At 36.9% G+C, this 21,737-nt stretch overlaps 1 protein-coding gene across 4 annotated transcripts in view; it reads left to right on the forward strand.

The window, feature by feature from the left end:
- Positions 1-21,737, forward strand: part of ATRNL1 (attractin like 1) — a 432,748-nt gene that overhangs the window by 305,475 nt on the left and 105,536 nt on the right. For 2 of the 4 annotated variants that reach the window (XM_058841794.1, XM_058841796.1), the window contains one exon: positions 14,396-14,503. The exons of the other annotated variants lie outside the window; for them this stretch is intronic. In XM_058841794.1, coding sequence (XP_058697777.1) covers positions 14,396-14,503 — 108 coding nt within the window. The remainder of the gene's footprint in view (positions 1-14,395; positions 14,504-21,737) is intronic. 4 annotated transcript variants of the gene reach the window in all.

Consider the following 21,737-nt stretch of genomic DNA (forward strand, 5'->3'; position numbering starts at 1 on the left):
CAAAGCAGAATTTCTCATTAAATGAGAGCTAAACAAGGGGGATTTTTCATTGACAAGGTATGGAGAGCCATTCTGGTTCAGCACAACTTGGACCTTGTCAGTCTAAGTGGTGTCAACTCTTTTTCTGTGTGGTTCACGCTGTGTTTCCTGTTTTCTGAAAACTGTGGAGGACCTGATTAGGAAGGACCTGATCTCTGCTGTGTATGTAAGTGGTTTGGAATGCAGGGACTTAATAATAATAATTGAGATACTCAGCTGCAGTAAGCCTTGATTCATTGAATATAAATGAAGAAAAGAGGAGTAAGTAGCTCAAGCTGTGTTTCAGCATCTGTGAATTCCAATGGCTTTTTCTCTTTTCTCTAGACTAATTCAGGTACAAATCATTCATTTCTGAGTATTAACTGTATAACCTGTACTTTTGCAATCAAGCCAGAGTTTTTAAAATAAAACCATCTTTTTAAATGTGTAAACATTAAAAAAAAAATTGTCAGAAATAGTGAATTTTCATAAAGGGACCTATTTTATTTTCAGTATAGGAAGAGATATGACTGACAAGAAGACAATTTAGAGTGTATATTTTAGAAATTTGGACTCCAATACCAACTGATAAATTAAGAGAAAAACATAGTCCCAAATTATTTTAATTGGTATATTCATTGTATATCTAAGATGTTGGTACAGGCTAAGGGAGGATTTTTGAATATGACAGGAGCCAATTGCAAAGAAAATAATTTGATAAACCACAATTTTCATATATTGATTTTATTGAAGCACCTTTTATTGTACTTACATTAAAAAAAAAAAAATGTTTAAGAACTGTTGGCATCTTTTGCCTTTAAAGTTTCAGAAAATTAGGTCAAAATTTCCCTCCATCAAAAACTGAGAAACTCAAAAATGACTTTTGCCTGTAGGACAGGAATGAAAGCACGTTATTTTAAAGGCCAGTGAAACATAACTGCAAGCAAACTTTTACTGTTGAAATCATAAGATTCATTCATCAGAATTCAAATGGAAGGGAATCAAAATGCTGATAAATTAGAAAACAAGGCAAATATTCAATTCCTCTTTAAAAATTATTCATTTTCTAATAAGGTTGTATTCTTACAATCAATAATTTGTAGGTGCGAGGGGTATTCCTGTATGAACCCAAATTTATTAGTGCTGTTTGCCCATCTTTTGTGTTTGAGCACGGACAAAGCAGTAAATGTCAAACATCCACTTAACAGTTCTTATATAGAGTGGGTTTTGTTATTTGAATCATGGACGTGGCAGTTGTAACTTCATACTAAAAATATAAATTATCAGAAAACAAAAATATGAGAACTTTTTCTAATTCCTCTGAGTATTCATAAAATGTTGAAGAAATTACCTGTGGGGATAATATGATTATTTGCATTTTGAACCAGGTAGAAGTTTGAAAAAATATTAATATAATCAATCATCAAAAATACCCAAATTGTTTGGAGCTACTCACCCAGGTAAAAGTAGCTCCTGTGTACTGACCCTCTAAAATGTCCATATAGGACCATGAAGGACAAGATGTGGTTGAAGTAACCTGTGTCTGTGTATGTTTTTAATTTGGTAACAGTTTAATAATCCACTGAGTGGGACTGTTCAGTTGCCCTTTGCCTGGCATCAAGGTGTCTTTGCTGCTGGATTTTCACGTTGTTGTCTCCTAATACAAATGTTAGGGGTGCACATAAGCAAAATCACAGCTGATGCTGGTCTTTCAGACCTGTATCCCAGCACTGCCAAGCTGTCTTCCTCTTTATAGACTGGATTTTCCACGTTGCTATGAAGTGTGGGTGTAAGGAATGGTTATACTGAGCAATCAAAACAAGATTTCCTACTGGATGAGAAGCTCCAGACCCCTCCTAACCTGGTGGAGGAAAAACATCCTTCTCCTCTCCTGATGGCCCTAGCTGAGGGTTTGGGACCCATTAGCAGTGTACAACATCCCCAGTGCCAAATCTGAACAGTCTGTGTTAAGTGTTGAACACTGGTGGAGAAAGTTCTGCACAAGTGCAGGGAAGCTGCAATGGAGGCATTATCCTGTAGTGTATTCCTGTAGTACCTTTAATGGCTTCTCTAGTCCACCTCTTTTATGTGTGGCAGGGAAGGATCAGAGAATCCTTTCAGGTCCATCACATCCCACCACTGCTCTTGTACTTCACACCTTTGTGGTCTTTCAGCTCACCTTCACTGACAGGAGCCTGATCTTTGCTTCACAGAAAGGAGCTGCCTCCTCTGCAGTGTCCCAGGCTTCCCTGCTGGCGTTTGGCATTTTGAACCTTTGCTGGGGCTAATATTGAGTGGGTTCCTTACCCAGATGAAAACAGAGAAGGTTTGCTGGTCCTTAGTTAGATGGGAGAGAGAATATAAATGTTTCCCTGCAGAGGTAAATATCATCTTGGATTCACAGTCTATTTAAATGACAAAGTTCACGTAATCAAGAAATATCTCTTTCCCTGTTAATAATCAACCAACCACCACAGCCCCAAGTAAGAAAATCAAAACTCATGTTGAAGGGTTTGAGCATTACATTTTAGAATACTTCCCTCAATTCCAAATAAGTAGGGAAAATTAATTAGCCAAATCATCATCATGCTCTTTTTATGGAGCTCCTGAGGGCAAGTCCTTGCTTTGCATGCACTGTGATAAATATAGATCTGCTGAGGAAAATCATTCAGATGTGTGGCACCTTTAACTCATAGATAATATCTTTGTTTTCTTTTGTCTCCCAATTAAGGACGTTACTGGCTTTTTTTTTTTTTCTTGGTAAATAAATTTCAATTAATCAAATTCCAGCTGTCTTGCATATTATGGTGGTGTGAATTTGAAAGCATTTAGCAGATGCCCATATAAAAAACTGTTAACACATAGCAGGTTCCCTGACATTTTAAACCTAAATCCAGCTGGAAACAATAGCAGAAAACAAGTCCACATTTTTGAAAAATTCAGGGCTCTCTCTAATGCAGGTGAAAGATTCCTATGCAGAAAGGGACACACTGTTGCAGAACATAAAAATGTCTGATGTTTTCAGTTTTGTAAGAGGAATGTCATGAATATATTGTGTTGTATTCATTTACTCTTTATACAAACTGTGTAAGACTGCATATGAAAATGAGCCAATTAGGATTCCAGGTAAAAGATAATACTGTCTCAAGTTTTTGCTCCAACTAATCACTGCTAATATCATGTGAGTTTCTAAAAAGTAACAGTCAGAAATTCTGATAATTTATTTGTCCCTAAGCATTTTAACCTGATACAGTTATTTAAAAAACCCCTTTAAGACTGCCATAAAAATCCTATTAGTGGTTCACTACTTAAAATCCTACCAGAAAAGTCAAGCTTAAAAGAAGTAAAGGAATGGGACAGATGACCTTGACTTGCCTAAAGCTTTCAGTATTTAATTTGGAAATGGGCCATATGAGAAGGAAAGCAGGTAAAAATGATATGCACATAATTCCAGTGTGCACAGAGACCAAGTGAAAATATACTTTTGGAGGTCCCTGCTCATTCTGGTGAAGTAATCATTGCAATATATGCATTTTAAAATTCCTACTTTCATTTTCCTGTGTTAAAAAAAGGAAGGGTTTTAGGAGAAAAGAGAAACTGAATGCTGTGTGGAAAAGTGTCTTTTTGTTCTTTTTGTTTCTTTCTCAGGATTTACTGTGTGTAGAAACAGTAAAGCTGGTTTTTCATCCTTGTGCAAATTCCCCACTATGCAGTGCTAACACGAGGCCCGTTTTCTGTTTGAATCTGTCTAAGCCTCTAAACAGCAATTTAAATGATGCACAGTGCTTGTGATCACATCCATAGCAAAGGGATGAATTCTTAATATAAAATGTTTTGTGAAGTTACATCTGTGTAAGGTCCTTCAGTGCTTCCCTGTGCTTCACTGTGATTTAAGTTATTGCACTGTCAGTGTCTTCAAATAACCATGGCAAATTCAAATTTAAAATCTGTCAGTTGGAAGGCAAATTCTAACAATTTACTGATAGTGATTTTACTTTAAGGTAGCTAGCCTATGTCCTAACCACATACAGTTACAATAGCATTCCACTAGTCTACTCATCTATTTTAAGGATTTAACTGCAAAGGTAAATCATTGTGTAAGGAGGATGTATACAGGGCAGAGTCTGTAGAAAGACAGGGACTGCAGAATTGCTAAAAATATGTTGAGTACATTGCTTCCTTAAGTGAGGGTGAGGGTTGTTGGATCAAAGCAAATGAAAGAAACTAATTGTGGCTGGAGTGTTTGACCCAGCTGAAGTGGCTGTTCAGACAAGCCTTCCATTCCTGTGACACAAAAGTGCTGCACTTCCCTCTGACTGTGTCATTGCCACAATCCTGTACTTGGCTGTCCTCTCTGTTGTAAATTAAAATAGATGAAAGCTGTCGAGCCAAGCCTGTGATAGAGGCTAATTTGATGTGATATAATTGATGAACTCTAAATCGTCCCACTTCTCTCTCTTGAAACAGTCTGACTGGAGCTCAAAATGCCAGGGTGCTTTGATTTACACTCTGTCACTTTTACATGGAAACTCTCAGTGTAGCAGCAGTGAGGGATTTACTTCTTCACAGTATTTCTAATCTGTACAGTATGCACACACACTGACTGGTGCAATCCCTTGTAGGGACAGTACTGGGGAAAGTAAGATTTCCTTGTTTGTGGCTGGTTTGTGCACAAAATTATTAATATAAATAGAATTGTAGCCTGACTTCTGCTGGTACACATATTGCCAAGGTAGTCTCTTGGAATTAGTGTTGTGCTTCGTATTTCAAAACAGAATTTTAAACTTTTTGGTGTAGTTAATGTTTGAAAACCCTCTATTTCTGAAATTCTGATATAGTTGAAATATTTTAGGATATTAGACAGGTTCTCACCCCTTTAGCTTTCTAGGTAGCAATTCAACTCTTAAAATAATTCTGCATAGAAATGTTACAAGTTTCAGACTTTCTGCTGTCAGCAGTTTCTTGATTTTTGTACTTTCCTGTTCAAGATTTTGAACTCAGAGCAAATGGTCTTGTTCCTTGGTTTCTTTCAAAGGTAAGGGATGCTCAGTGGCCTTGATTTCTTAGTTCTCTAGCAGGATTAGAAAGCTTTTCCATCACTTTTACTGTCCAAGTATTCCTGAGCAACCCTCATTAAAAGTGTAGCATCTCACATCTTCTAAATCAGTTGTTTCAAACAGAAGCAACATGAGCAGAGGAGAGCTGGTTTAGTTCACATTATTACTCTGATCAAACAGCAGAACTGCATCAATTCCAGAGCCTCTTGCCCCCCTGCACAACATGAGCCGGCTGTGCCCACGTGCCAGATTCTGGCTGACCTGAATGTACCATGTATGGTGAGAAAACCTGTGAAGTTTGGAATATTTCTTTGGCTAGCACCCAGATTTCAGATGGGTATCCTAGTTTTATGTTGATTAACCAAACCCCCTTCTCGCTGAAAATGCCGGGTGGATGGGATTTGTTATAAGGAATTTCTGTACATTTGGAGTGATCAGACTTTTTTCTGATCTTGGCTATAATTTAAAACTATGTCTTTACTAATGATTTGTAATTGAATAGCTGATGTGGAAAATACTGGGTATTATACTTCTACCGGATGCAGTGGTTGAGCTAAAAATGAGGCTCATTTTTAATGAAAAGGGAGATAAAAACCTTGTAACACTGGGTCAAAAATTGTCAGGATTGTATAGGAGGCCTTTACTCTCCCAAGACAGTAGCACCAGGTACTGCAGCATGACCATTCAGCTCCTTACACGGGGGATTCACGTGGCTCAGGGCATTTCCATCCTGAAACAGGCAGGAACACTGGTCAAGGTACTTCTTTTTGGTTCCCTTTGCAAGGCAGTGACAAAGATGCTTAATCAACAAAATACTCTGAAGATTAAAGCTTGAAAGCATTTAAAGGCATCAGTCAGTCATGGTACATCACCAGTTTAACTTCCTTAATGGTAATATCATTTGTGCTTTGAGGAGCTTCTAAAAGGATCACTTTAGGATAGTTCTGACTGTCAGTGGTGCTGCACTTAAAAAGTTTAATTTACATTGTCACTTTATCAGTGTACCAGTAATCTCAAATAATAGATGATTTTAAAGAATTAAGAGGTAATGATAAAAGCAAAATACACCTTTGTTGATGTACAGCCTGGTTTTCCGATTCAGTATTATTATTTCTCTTTTACAATTTTTGTATGTGTTATGATTTCATTAAAAAATGAAGAAAAAGAAATATAGGCCTTGAGTTCAATGTCAAAAAGAAAATCTGAATATTTTGATCACCTGAAGTGACTATGGGGCCTGGGATCCAGGTACATTTCAGACTCTTCAGCTTTTTATAAGTTGGCCTAGCTCCAATTCAGTCATTATAATTTGGACTGCAACTTTTCACATCAGTTCACAGAAGAAACAAATCCAGTGTCTACCCTTTTTGTCATCTAGGTTAAAAAATGCATTGACATTGTTTGCAAATTAAAACATACATGTCCTGCACTTTAGCTTCTCTTTGAAGTAATAGTATGTAAACTGCTTTTTTTTCTGACTTTCTCTGGCTAGGAAATATTCTCTTTTAAAAAGTGCTTTAGTTAGGGCCTCTTAAAAAAAGTTCTCAAGTACCTACAGTGAAAATGGGATACAATATCAAGCAGTAAAGTAGAAAAATGGGTAGGAGAATACTTGCTAAATACTTTCAGATTTCAAAACCTAGTTAAATTTATTTTAGACTATGTAGAGAATTGACTAAACACATCCATGATTCCAGAGCCTTTCTGGGTTCCAAGATTTCAGGTCTGACAAGATGTAATTCCTATCTAAGAAAAGAAGAGGGCAAAAGAAAGGCTGGGCAATTAGGCACCAGCCAATTTATCATTTATTCTTTGGAAAGTATTGGGATAAACCATTTTTACATGATCTATAGGAATGTAGAAAGAAACGAAGAAGTGAGGCATTTAATGCTAGTTTTTTTCAAGCACAAATTGCGTCAAGACAAACCCAATTTCTTGATACAACAGATTAACAGACCTTTTAGAAAAATAGAAAGTGAATGTCACAGTGTATTCTTGGAGCTGTTGGGTATAAGTTTTTCATTGTAATAAGGGAAAGGTGCATTGAGTGGGCTTCTGCTGGGATCTGATTCTGGTGTTGATTCAAGAGACAAAAGGGAGCACTGAAGATGGGAGCAGGAGTGGTGAGATAACATTTACATACCCATGTTTGTTTACATTTGAGAAGGTTGAAGGAAAACTTCAGATTTATAAAGAACTCCTGAAAAGCACAGAAGAGTTTTGGGGGAGATTTCTGCTTGCTTTCAGACAGCGAATGGACTCCACTGCAGACAGTACAAGAAACAATTGGCTTAAATTTCAGCATGGAAATTTAATTTGGGTGCTCTGGACTTCTGGAGGGACTGTGGAACCTCCACCACTGTATCTTTTTAAATAGCATGCATCTGCCAGAAGAATTATGATCCCATTGCCCTTGTGTAGGACCAAGGCACAGGGGTGGACCAAGTTATCTCATGGGTTACCACTTAAACCCAGTTTCCTTTATCAGAACATGTTTACTATCTTTAAAGCAATTTGAATTACTTTAGGAAGAGCTGGGAATTACCAGCTTGACATCTGTTGTTTAAGATAAGTAACTAAAGCTGCTTTTTAACAGTTATGATAATGATGGATAATATTCATGGTGCCTCGTGTCAAAAGGCCGTAGCTTAACAATCTTGCTAGGAGGGGCTGAGATTTTATTATTTGGAGGAAGTTTCCCACTGTGACTATTTCAGTCATAAAAATGGTAGTTATGTTTTTAAGTAGTTCTTTAGAAGAAGACATTTTGGAATCATTATTCATGTGGCACCATTGTAGATGACTGAGTTCTAAGGGATAGTTTGCACCATACAATACTTGATTCTGCTTCATATTCTGAAATAATTTTAAGACATATTTTAATATATTCACTTATAAATAACTGTCCTTAGGCAAATACAGAATGTCTCCTGTGTAAACATTTCAAAATCTACAATTAGTTGGTCTGTCTCTTTTCTCAGTACACAGAATTACTTTGCAGAACAAACATTTTTCAAAACTTTCTGTCAGCTGAAAATGGTTCTGATAGCTAACAGCAAAAGATTCAACAGTTTGCTGAAAGGATTTTTTAAACCCACTCGATTGGGGATGAGAGCACAATTCTGGGATTAGCAAGGCATGCTGAAGATCTTTAGGAACCTTTAAAACGTTTGTGGTTACAGATCTGTGTAAGTGTGCAACGTGGATTCATCGTGATCCAAGTGAAAGAGATAATAGGATTAGCTCTTGTTAAGCACTTCTTAAATTTTAAAGCAGGAAATTGAATTTTGTGTTTATTATTGATTCTTAGCACCCAGAAAAATCTCCCCATGCCAAAATATTCTTTAGGGAAAAAAATATGAAGGATCAAACACGACTTTGTTTTGAAATGAGCCCCCATAAATGATTGGCAAATGAGCATCATCCAGGGTGCCACTTCCAGTGTTCTAGAGATGGGAATTCTATTCCAGTATCAAAAAGTTCTAAAAGCTGAAGTCACAGCAGAGTCACATTTTGCTCTTTGCTTGCTAATGTGCAATACATTAAATATCTGTTCCTTGGATCTAGCAACAAAATGACCTTTTCAGGGCTCATCTTTTTTTCTCATTTTTGATTTGTTCAAGGGAAATTGCAGACGACTGGTATTTGGTTTCCAAAAGGGATACATAAAAACTTGACCTTTTGGAACTGTTATTTTTTGGGGATGTGTACACTGTATTTTAAGTATGTCTTAGCTGTTGTTTGCTGGACTATGTCTAGTTTAAATAACCCTTCATTTTATTCAGTATAAAGCTGGGACAAAAAGTATAACTCCTCTCATTTTTTTCCCATGACAGACCTTTGCACACGCCTGAGAGCACCTTTTCTTCAGGCAATTTTAAAAGAAAGTGACATGGAATAGGCCCTGGTATCTCAGGAAGTTTCCACAGACTCGATTTTGCAGTGCAAATAGCACCTTATACTATGTCCATCATTGTAATATCTCATTGCCTACCTGAATGCACTCTTGTGTCAGGGCACTTTGCACTTAGCAGGGTGGGAAATGAGGCGGAGGGAAATGATTGTTTAGGAAGTTCATGATGGAGGGAATGACTGAGTTCAGATTGTCTGACTGCTGTCAGAACTATGCTTATTCCTGCTGCTTGGTTTCCTGTGCCAGCTTTTATCCATCTCTTAAAATCACTGTACCTCATGCAGTCATGGAATGGTAGGCTTATTTCACCTAAAACCCAACAAAAAAGTTTAATGACTGTGATCTGCCTTTCCAGTGAAAGCAGCTGATTTGGAAATTAACCAAGTCAAATAGTTTATTCAACATGTAAATGAGAAATTTCTCTCCCTTCCAGCCATATAAATAGCCAATTTCATCTGAAGAGATTTTCAACACCAGAGTTACAATGAGAAAATTTACAGAGAAAGCAAGCTTTGTCTTGTGCAAATTAAAGTGAATAATCAGAGCTTCATTAAAATATCACTATGTATAACTCAGTTTGAAAATGAGAACTTAAGATTTGGGAAGAAAATTAAATCATGTTTCTAACTAAAATATCTGTGATCCATTCAGATGTGTTTAAGTCCATGTAAGTTACTTCTGTTGATTGGATATAGCAGTAAGAACCCTCAAGAATATTCAATGAATGGGTGAATTGCATTGTTTAGAGAGGCTCTGGTTTTGCAGAAAACTGTCCATTTACATACAGCCTTAATTTTTTTAAGCCTTGGAGCTTGTCAAATGCAGTGTGATCAGAAATTCGTCAGTGCTACTCTCCATGAGGTTTTGACATTTTTCCTCCCCGCAAATACTTTTCCTATAAAACTCAGATTTAATGCATGGCATTGTTAACGCTTCTGTTGTAGCCTTTGGATGTTACTCACATCAGCAGTTGACAGTACAGAAGCAGCAAAGGAGGTGACCAAGTTGTAGCTGCAGACAAGTCAGAGCTGCAAGATGAATAAGCAGAACAGGAATTTCAAATTAGACATTTGGAAAATCCTTGTCACTAGGAGACTGTGCAGCACCGAACTAGACAGCAGTTTTCCGAGAGTTGCGGAATTACCATTTTCCTGGTTTTCAATATTCACCTTGACAAAGTCATCTATGTCCTGGTACCACGTTGATAGTGATGTGATCTAGGAAGAAAACCAAACCCATCTAAGATGTGAAGGAAGGAAAACTAGAAAACCTGGGCAGTTGTTAAAATAATAGACACTTTTTCACCTGCCATACCCTTATTTCTGGAACAGTGTACTGAGACTTCCTGGCTCTGTTTGGCAGCCAGAAGTCTCCTGAACATTTTTTCTGGTGTTTTCCACCTCTTACTCGTACCTCAGTGTCCAGCTGCCCCGTGACCCTGGGCATGCACACTGCTCAGTGCACCCTTTAGGGCACACTCCAGGTACCTTTGGTTGCCCCTGGGCTACAGGAGCTCATTAGAGGTGCCAAACAGCAGCAGAAAGATCTTTGAAAGGATTGCTCTGTTCATCCTATTATGGCACTAAAATGGCCTCATCCTTTTCAGCTCTCCTAATCTATCAGTCTCTCAAGAATGTCTGCTACTGTATAACAAAGAGAAAGCACACCTGTCCTAGTTCCTAACAACTCATGCACTTTATTAGATTTTTTCCAATTAGGGCTTTTCCAGGGCAGTTATGCTGGAAGGTGAACAGGGTAGAAAAGCAGTGCTAGTCAGAACAGTATCCAATTCCACATAAGAGATCAAGTATTAAAGAAGAAGAAGAAAAAAAAAGAAACGAGAAAGAACAAAATGATAACATTTCCTAAAATACAAAAGACTTGAAACATGTCAGCCTGAGTTTGCTGAAATATTGTATTCTGTTAATGTTAGCTCACTGTAATATGTATTTTGCATTGAGTGTTTTATTGTACATGAATACAATATAGGCATTAAAATATTTTGAAAGCGATGTTATCAACCAAGAGAAAAAAATATCAAAACATTTCTACTTAAATAAGAACTTTGGAACAAATAAATCTCTTTATTTATAGCGCTTACAAGATGCCATGGAACATTTTAATTTACTCCAAACTGCATTGATCAGAGGAGGAGTATCCCCCATGAGAATTTTTTTGATCAATGGTAAAATTGCATTGCATCCCCAGGCAACTGCTTTCTTGAGTTAAACTTCTAGATGGAAATGCAGTTCCCATTTCAAAATCCTTATTTCACTAGGACACCAAAACTCAAAATTATCATAATCTATGGGCTAGGATGTCTACATGTTCATGCAGAATTAGCTGAAATGTGTATTTCCATGATAGGGAAATAATTATGCAAAAATGGCTGGATTTTGAAGAAATGTTTTAGAATTATATGGAGTGTTGAGTGAGAAATTGACCCAATTTGTAGTGTCCTAGCATCTTACTGTTCTTCTCTGAAGACAGCTATAGTTCTATACTTTATATGAAAAACTCTCGGGTCAGATATAAGTTATTACATTGGAATTGCTGCAAAATAATAGAGATGCCTAAAAAAAATTAATCTTGTCAATAATCTTGTATGTTATGAGATTTAAAATTATGGTTAAACTTGAAATTGGTTGTCTGCTCAGTCAAATAAATGTTCTTTGAATTTCTCAGCCCTATGCTGAGAAAATTATATTTTTGATTTCGAATACTTTAAAGGAAATATTTAGAGATGTGACTGCATTCTGAATGCTATAGATTAAATTTGTGATAAAATATTCAAATATTACATGTTAATGCAATCTGTTTATCTGATGTCTCCAAGTGAATATCCCTAATTACTGGAGAAGTGTGTTTGGTGCTTTTTTTTTTTTTTTTTTCCCTGTGATTTTTTAAATTCAGTAATTTTTTTAGGCTGGCGTATATAAAAGTAACAGCATTGTAATTTCACTTTCCACTATCCCCTGTTTATTCTGCCTCAGTTATGATGAAATCTGTGGGGGGATTTTGTTGTTGTTGGGTTTTATTTTTTAATCTCTTTGCTGAGAAGGTAAGGAAGAGCTTTTTCACTCTTCCCATGAAACACATGTTCAGAGAGTTTCCATGTTCCTTGCCCTGTGGGTGAGGTAGAGGAATTCCCCATCACTGGAAGCTCTGGAACTTTGTCCCAATATTGGTACACGGACAGTTGCAGATGGTGGGAGGCAGTGACCCTTTCCAGCCACAAAACTGATTTTAAACATCATAATATCTTTCTGTATTTCCCCTCATTGCATCTTTTTTTTTCCTTTCCTGCACCTTGCAGAGTGTTTTAAAATGATGAAGGGAAAGCAGCGGTGTTTTGAGTAAAGCACTTTGATGTGCAAGTGCTCAGCTGCCAAAACCAGCAGCGCTTTATGGGCAACCAAACGTTTTAAAGTTTTCATTCTTGCTTACAGAGCTAATTAAGAATCTTTTTAGCACTCTTTTTGAATGGCAGACTTTTAAAATTATAGTGATATTCCTGTGAATTAAAAGGTTTTCCTGAATGTCTGACCAGGAGGAGTGCAAAACCTACTGGACTTAAAAACCAGAGAACATATCAAATATACATTTCCTTATAATTTACATTAAATAAATCTTTTAAATAGTAGAATGTGCATTTGGAGCATAGGTTGTTCTGATTGTTTAAGTATTTTCCCCAAGCAATTCTATTTGTTTAAAACAGTGTTTGGTTACCCATTAAAAAGTAAGCACTTGCCAATAGCTCTGCAGACTTAGAATACTGTAATGAGTTCCATGTGGCAGGACTGTTCTAATCACACTGTTTTCTCTAATTTTTGTTATTTTAAGAGGAACAGGAGGTACATATTGTAATTTTAAGTTCTAGTGACTCAGTATTTTATTTTTAAAGTTTTTGTGGTCTTTGCTAGGTTGTTGGTAGGACTGGAGCATCATAGTAGCTCTTTCCAGCTGTAAAATCTATTAGTAAATTGTATTGATGCTGATGTAAATCCTAGACAGAGACCACCAGTTCCATTTTGAGGTAAAGGGTTAAAAACATAATTCTTAACCATTCATACTTGGCTTTTATTTATTCTCAATATAAAACATGCAGTTTTACCCACAGCCTTATTGATTGCCCTCTTGGTGTGATATACTTGGGAACCCATTTGTGCAGGTGCTTGCTGGCAAACACTTCATGGCTGTAAAATCCAGGCCTTGGGAATGCACTGGCCGTGCAGTGAGAGGCAACTGTTCCCTTCTGATTTCAATGTTAAATTTCTATAGACAATCTTAAAATGCAGGTCGAGGCAATATGCATGAGGAGCACTACAAAATGAGTTTGTTGCTTTGTAACAGATCTTAAATCAACAGTGTTTATTAGTAAGCTGCCAGCAAATATTTGCTTGCATACCTTTTATTATTTCAAAGGTTTTTATGAACAGTATGTCACAGTGCTACTGTCATTTACATTCAGACACCACTTTCTAATGCTTTAAGCTTTCCAGAGATAACAGGGAGAAAAATGTTAAGAAAATGAAACAAATATTTTCTAATAAATCATTTTTGCAAGCATTTTGTCTCTCCAAGATGTTGTGACACCCTGTTCAGCTGAAGGAACACACCACTTGAATTGCACGACTCATTCACCTTAAATATTTAATAATGCTTTCATTAGTTGCACTGAACCAGTGGAGTAAGATCTGTAATATCTACTGCTGGTCATCATTTTTATTCATTGTGGTTTAATAAGCATTATAATTACAGACTGAGGAAGAAATATGAGTTAACTTTGTGGTTTTGCTTGGGACTTCTGTGCACATTGGTATGGCTGGAAAGGATTATACAAGCTCTGTGAGCATCGCTGAGTGCATTCTAATATACTGGTGCAGAGCTCCCAATCCTGACACATTATTCTTCATATGAAAGCAACTGCAGGAAAGATCCTGCATAAAATTGAGTCCTGACACTCTTAACTTCATCTGGCATAATTGTGAAATATGAAAATTTGAAGGCCAAGTGGACTTGGTTTTGGCAGGTGTTCTAATGCATGCATTATCAGTGTAATTAGACTTCAACTATATTTTCTAACCATTTCCTATATTTGCTTGCAACTTACACAAATAGCAAAGTTATTTAGAGAAAACAGTCAGTTAGGGAAGCTTTCATTTGGAAAGTTTGTCAGAGTTCAAGCTAAAAGGCCATTTGTAGGCATCATAACCTGTGCTCGTTTCTCAAGTAAATATAGATGGTGATGATTATGATTTAGAGTAACTTTCTCACTTCAATGTCACAAATATGACTGTGTGCATGTTGTTTGCATTCTCATGTTTTAATGGGAGGAATAGTAGGGCAGACTGATATCTGGTGTATTTTTTAACATTTTGTTAAAACATCATTTTTTCCTCATCAGCAACTTATGCGGGAGCGACAGCAGATGGCCAGCCGCCCCTTTGCTTCTGTCGATGTAGCACTGGAAGTAGGAGCTGAGCAAACAGACTTTCTACGAGGGCCATTAGAGGTAGGAACAGTGGTGCTGACAAGGGACCATTGTGATTTGCATATTTATATTGCCAGTCTCATCTGCATCTGCTTCTGAAACCAAGCAGCATCTGATTACCTGGAGCTGACAAGCCTCAGCTACGTGTGTTTTGTCATTTCCAAGGCACAGTTTTAATCTCATGACATAAGCTGTACCAAAAGCCACCGGAGAATCTGGTAGCCTGGGCTGGGGTGACAGTCAGCTCACCTGGCAGTCCTGTTGTGATGGATGTGAGCTGAAGGAATGCAGGACTCGGGCATTAAGGAGCCAGCAAATGTCATGCTCAGTCCTTCAAGTACACAGTGCCATCTAGTTAACATCTATCTTAATTAGCAGAGATTACAACAAACAGGCAAACTAACTAAAGCACCTTAGAGTCAAAATTCAGTGTTGTGTACACAGAGGTTTAAAGCACACAGACTGTACTGCATGGTTTTGTTTGTAGGAGAATGACTACGTTTCTACATTCTTTTATTGCAATTGCAGTACATTGGAAAAGAAATAGTAATTTGCAAAGCAATATGATATTGGAATGGTGTAATAATGCATGAAATGGATTCTAGAAGTTTCACCTGAAAATAGAGGGAAAATTACAATATGTGAATAATAATGAATATCTAATCTAGGTTCAGCTTTTGAGAGATGATCCTCTACTCCTTTAACTTCATTTACAATATTGTGTTTACAGTTATTACTTCACCTGTTTATGGTGGGACCTGGGAATGAGGTGTGCTAGCTCTGAAGTCTTTCAAGATTGTACTCTTCATTGCTGCCAATTCTTAAATTCAAAGCTTCTTTTTTCTCAATAACCAGTCTCAATGGAAGATTTAATACAATCTATCAAACCTCCAAGGTTCATGGAGAATGAGCAATGTGTAAAACAAAAGAATAGCAGACAGGAAAAGATTCAGCTCTTGAGTACTTACCAAAGTGAGGTGCCCTGTCCTGCTGCTGTACAGGAAGTCATCCCAATTGTTCTTACTGTCACAATTTAAATATTTGGAATAGATGGTGAGTAAAAATGACATATCTCTTTGAAGAAGCTGTGTCATTTTATAATACTAGACCCCTCACATTCTTCACCAAAACCACCTTCTGTCTCCTCTTATTTTGGAACAGAAGACCTCTCCAGCTCCCCAAGCTGAGGACACATTACACTGCAGTTAAAAGTTAATTTTTTTTGCAATGTGATTTCATTGTCTCTGCACTGGTATCTGAGAAGATTTTTTTCAGTTTTCTTTTCAAATGGAGGCAGAGAGTAGAAGATGAGGCATCCAAACTCTTATTTTGTACATACTGATTATTTAATTAAACTTTAGAAGTAAACATCACAAGTTAATTACCACATTTTCTTTCTCATGTCTTTTATTTAGCTCTAAAAGAGGTAGACCCTAAAATATTTTAATTATATTTTACAGTTTTTATTACCTTCTTTTTTTCCTAGCCAAGCATTTTCTAGCAATTGTTTAGAATTCAGCATCCATAGTGTTTTTTCCTAATTAATACATAGTTATACACAGAATATACTCCATTCAGAATTATAATATACTGATCTGTATCTGAAAAAAGCATTGTGCTGAGGAATGAATGAATGTGATTCAAGCATTGATTGTCCTTTGGTATGTATTCTGTAAAAATGAAGGAGCTATATTAAGCTTCTGTGTGAAAGGACACTAAAAGTTTTAGTTGCCATTCTGTTCTTCATTTTCTGCTCTTTTGGACTGAGGGGAATCCAGGTCACACAATGCTTAAGAGCAGAATGGCATGAAATAGCTGTAAACATAATTTTATTGTATTAATTTAGAAGTTGTAAATGACTTTAATAATTTTGTTATATCTGCTGCCCATTGGGAGGGTTAACAGTAGAGATGTTTTATGAAAAATTGAGAATATACGGTAACTTCAGAATGTTCAGCTGGCATTGCAGAGATCTTGCTCTGATATACCAGGGGTTCCAATTTTGATGAGGGTGCACTGCATTCCCTCTCCTCACACTTTTATTGACATCGTGTGTTACTCGCCGGTACTTTGGACACTGTTGTTATACTTTTATTGACGTTGTAATAACTCCGACACTTCCAGTGACACCGCATTGATCCGTGGGCCCTTTGGGCACTGTGTAATGTCACTGAACTCTGCCAGACACTGCTGCAAGTCTCCATTCAGCTGCACAGCGAAGCTGCTGTTCATTAATGTCACCTGCCTCACGTGCTGGTGGTTTTGTACAAGTGGTGTTCTGCATTAATGCCGCTGCTCTGCTACGTGGCAGTATTCATATGACTGATGCCAGGATGCTGTTTGGTTAACAGCTATATTTTACATTTATTTGTAAATATCCATAGCAGCTGTTTCACTGTAGAGGTTTAGTTTGCAGTACTAAGGCACTTTTTACCCAGGGCTCAGAAAAGATAAAAAAAACCCCAAGAGTATAAATACTTAAAATGGTTGCCTAGTTCAGATACTTACAGTACAACTGATAATATTTGGGTCTATTTCCAGTTAGCAGCAATTTGCAATAGATTAAAATAAAATCCTGAAAATGCTACAGAAGAGAATTGAACCTCAGTTATTTTGGACTCTATCAATCAGTCTTTCCTAATGTTTTGCCTACAAAATGACAGTATCTCAATATTAACTCCTTCAAAGGACTTTAATCTGCATCATGTTCTTCCTCTTCCCTACTGTCTGAGTGGGTTTTTAGGCATTGGCAATAGCCTTTGTTCTTGCCCATTTAAATAACTTTATTTATCAGTTTTTACCTCCTCAGACCACCTTTTACATGAGCAAGTCTCATCTTGTTATCTGTTCTTTCGTGTTGGCTTTGTAACAACTCTTAAATTTTTACTGTTGGTTTAAACTTAACCCAAAAGAGAGCAGACTTAGTTTTTCCCTTGCCCTCCTTCTCTCCTGAATCACACCAACCACTGCCTTGCTAATAATACTGATAGGATGTCAGTGTCCCAGTTCCAAATGTACCAAGCAATACCCACTCCTGTTGTGCCATGATATTCATGATATTAATGATATTTAACCCATGCTAGTCCTAATCTGCATCTTCATTTGCTTCTGTAATGGTTTCTATTGCACTACTTGGAGCTGATGGAGTCTGGGTGAGCCTTTAGAAGGAAGGTGAAGCTGGAGGAAGGACAGCCCTCACTCCCTCCTGGGGAGAACAAGAGCAATCTAAAGTCACTGTGGTGGAGGAGGGGAAGTCTGGAAGGCAGAGACCCTCTGGATCCCAAGAGGGGAACAGGTCTGTGCAGCTCTGGGGAAGTCACTGGTGACCCAGGGGAGAGAAGGAGAGAGAACTCCCAAGGGCCTCTTGTCAGCAGTAGCACATGGCACAGGCTGTTAAGGGCAGAGCCAGAAAACAGCAGAAGTGCTCTGTCCAGAGAGTTTGAGAATATTAGCTGCTTTGTGATACCACCATAATTTTTTCCAGAATCATAGAAAAAATCAAAGTAGCATCATAGATCAATAGATTCTCGTTACTGAGCTTCTTGGCACTCAGTGCCCTCAGTGTTAAAATGTTTTTTATTCCTTTCATTTCTTTTTTCCAGACGTCTCAGCCATTTCCAGACTTGGCTGCTTTTTGCTTCTCAGTATATACCAAAAGCTAAATCATTTAGGCTATTTTAATATTGTAAACCTCCTTTGGGCAAAATTTTTTTTTTCCTTAAAATGTAAATCACTTTTGAAGAGTTCATTCTACTGTGCTGCTGACAGTCACTTCAGTTAATTTATATATTAGTTGAGAAGTAAACCAATTTTTTTTCCTCTGCCTAATTTCTGGGGTTTTTTGGGTTGTGTTTTTTTTTTTTTTTTTGAATGGGGACAGATTATTTGTTTAGGTAAGATCAGACAGATACTGCTGTAAATGCTTCATATCTGCTCATGCTAAGATGGAACAGCAGCATCTACTGTGCTTTATCTGCTGGAGTAAAACGGGCGTGTTATTGCCTGCAGAATATCCAAGTGCAGGTTTAATACTGGGATGATCATCCACTTGATAAATTTATGGTATTACTTGGATTTTTTTTATATATATCAATGTTATTTCATAATTATTTCTGCAGAAAAGCACACAATAGATCTTTCAGTCATTTTCCCATAAATTACTGCATTTCCACTAGAGTTGTCATAGATATTTGACCATCCTCTGCTTCTGATAAGGTATGGTGATGTAAAAATATTTGAATTTCGAATAAAATCTGTGTTTGTTTCTCTAGAAAATAATCTCTCATGAGTAATATTTATGATGTATTAAAAAAGTTTTGAATTTCAGGCACTTTTGATAAGTATGAAACAAATATTTGCCATTATTGTCATTTATTTGAGTAAATAATTGGAAGGTGTGCACTGACACAAGCAGCTATCATTTTCTACAAAGAATGGCTGCTGGAAATTACAGTGACCTATCAAGACACATTAAAATCCTGTAGTAGAGATTTGTGGAGTTTAAGCAATTGTAGTACATTTAAGTACTGTAGTAAGTTGTGCTGCTGGCTTCTCTTTCCAATAGAGAATTTTTTGCTCAGTTTACAAATAAATCTAAAGTTAAGGTGTGTTCATTTTCTTATATAATTTAACTAAATTAGAGAGTCAATTTTGAAATGGCAGCCTACTGTATTTTGAACAAAATTAACCTTGTTGCCTACTTCATCAGCATTACACCTGCATTGTGTTGATGACATAATGTCTAATGCCAAGGAACAGGCTCTTCCAGCTCCTTGGTACAGATCGTCAGCTTCCTCTTGGTATGCTCAGTTTCTAATATTAGAGTATCACAGGATAGTTCCACTGCCCTTGCTGAAAAGTAGTAATTTATTTCAGATAATGGTGAAATTTTCTCTTGAATGGGCACCTTGTTTCCAGTGACCATAAAGGCAATATGTATTTGGCAACAGGAACTATCAAAGACCATTACATTTGCACTTCTTGCTTACTCAAAAGTCATGTCACAGTCCTGAGCTGCTCACTGTAGCTCAAGGGGGACCAGAGGAGAGAGAATCTAGATGAGAACAATGTGAGCAGAGACTTAGAAAATATAACTACAATGAAAAGTCAGGGAAATTGGAGTAGGCTATTTAAAGGAGTCCGAATAATAGCTTGCAAATATGCAAAAGGTTAACAGCAATCAGGAGGGCAAAAATCTTCCTTGCGTGCACTGCAGGTGGCAAAGGTGTAATGGACTTAAATTGTAGTAGGGAAGGTTTAGGAAGGTATCAAGAAAAGCTTCTCATAATAAAGCTGAATCAGTGAAAGCAATTTCCTGGGGAGGTGATGGAATTTCTTTTATTGGAAGCTTTTTAGAGCAGGATGGACAAACATTTCTCGGGTACCATGTACCATAGCTGCATTAGATACCTCCTTTCAGCTCTGTCTTTATTATTATTCTGATTGTTCCCTAGCTCTTCCTTCTTTAGACTCTCTGAAAATGTTCCATTTCTGTTGTTTGAATACCTTAATTACCTTCACTGCAATGTTAGTTTTCTGGGACTGAAGATTTATGACCCTTCTTTTCACTTTTGCTGTTTTATTCATTGACTTACATCCCCAGTTTTCTTGCAAGATCAGAAACTGTTAAGTCATCTCTGACCCCAGCCTCTCCCTGACTGTAGTGTTCCAAACATTATCTCCATCCTTTTTGGAATAGCTTCAATGTTCTCCTTGAAGTCTGTAATGATGATGTAATTATTTTTCTGTCTTAACAAGTGCATTGCCATTTTATAGTCTTTCAAAATCCATGCATCCTAGACTCCTAGATCCCAGAGAAATGTAGTCACATGTCATACCTGACACAGAAGAGGAGAATCTGTATTGGATCTCATTTTCTGCTTTCTGTATTACTCAAAGATCATGTTAAATTTGCTGTCCACTGCCTCAAGAACTCCATTATCTTGTGCTGCACTTCAGCCTTGATGGCTCACTGTCTTCTCTGCCCACTCCCTCAGTACTGTTCATCCAGAAAACTTTCAACTGAGCTACTGAATCACTTTATGTTAAACCCTTCTTTACAGCATTTTTTCTTCTCTGTAAATGATTGCTTCACATTGCATGTGTTTTTTTGTGATATTATGTGCAAGGGATGTTATATCACCAAAATTCACATCTGGTGGCTCTTCCACTAGAGAAAAGCATTTACCCCAAAGCAGCGTTGTTTGGTTTGCACCACCTCCTTCCTCATATGAAGTTTCTAATGAAATAAGATGTTTTGATTTCACACTGTTTTGCTCCTCATTCAGTGGTTACGCACAACAGGGTCGCTCTGCCCAGTTAAATATTTTTACATTTGTGTAAGATTTTTGCTGCTTCACTTAAAATGTATGTCTAGAAATGTGTGAGTGTTCTGAGCCTATGATTCAGAACAAATAGCTGCTCATGCATACTGGTCACATCTATAATTTTTGTGTGTGTTGTGTATACTAAATCAATGTAAAATGTATAGATGTTCAATTTGTTGCACAGAATTACATGAGTAATATTTTAAGATTCCTGAGTAGTATTTTTCTTCCTTGGCATATGGGAAAGCTAAAAATAATCTGAGAAATGCTGCCTGGAGTAAGCCACTTTTTTTTTTTTTTTTCATACAGACCATATTTGTGTGTGTGTTTATTCCTAAAATATACACTGACACCTCAAAACATGTTGATGTTTTGCTTGAGTCCTTAACTTAAAGTTTTTTAAAAATTCTATATCAGTTCTAAAGTGTACCCAGTCTCTAATGCGCAAAAAAAAGTAGTTTTGATCCTTATGTTCTTTTCTCTCCTTCCTTATTTCTGTCCTCATGTGTTGTGAGAATACCTTGGACATGATGTATAGGAGATTTGTCTAGATGAAGGTTGATGTCCTAATATTTCACCCTACCAAGAGAGTAAAGCCTTTGGTTATTAATTAACTCATGAGCTGTAGGATCTGTAAATTCACAATTAGCTCTGAGAACCTGATTTTGTGTAGGTTTTTTGATAAAAATGTATTGTTCCACTTCACAAAATGTATTTGGCACATGTGCTACATAATCAGATGATTACAGAAATTGTTTGGATTAAAATATATGATTTGTGTTGAACAAAATTGCAAAGAAATTTCATGCTCAATTGGAGGAATTTTGGCTACCAGCAAAGTGTAGGTGTTTCAGTGGTATTGGCATGCTGTGAATAGACCCTCTTAAATCAATGTATTATGCATAATTGCAAATCCAGAAGTAATCAAA

Source organism: Poecile atricapillus, chromosome 6 (genome assembly GCF_030490865.1).
Source record: "Poecile atricapillus isolate bPoeAtr1 chromosome 6, bPoeAtr1.hap1, whole genome shotgun sequence".
Taxonomy (NCBI): Eukaryota; Metazoa; Chordata; class Aves; order Passeriformes; family Paridae; genus Poecile; species Poecile atricapillus.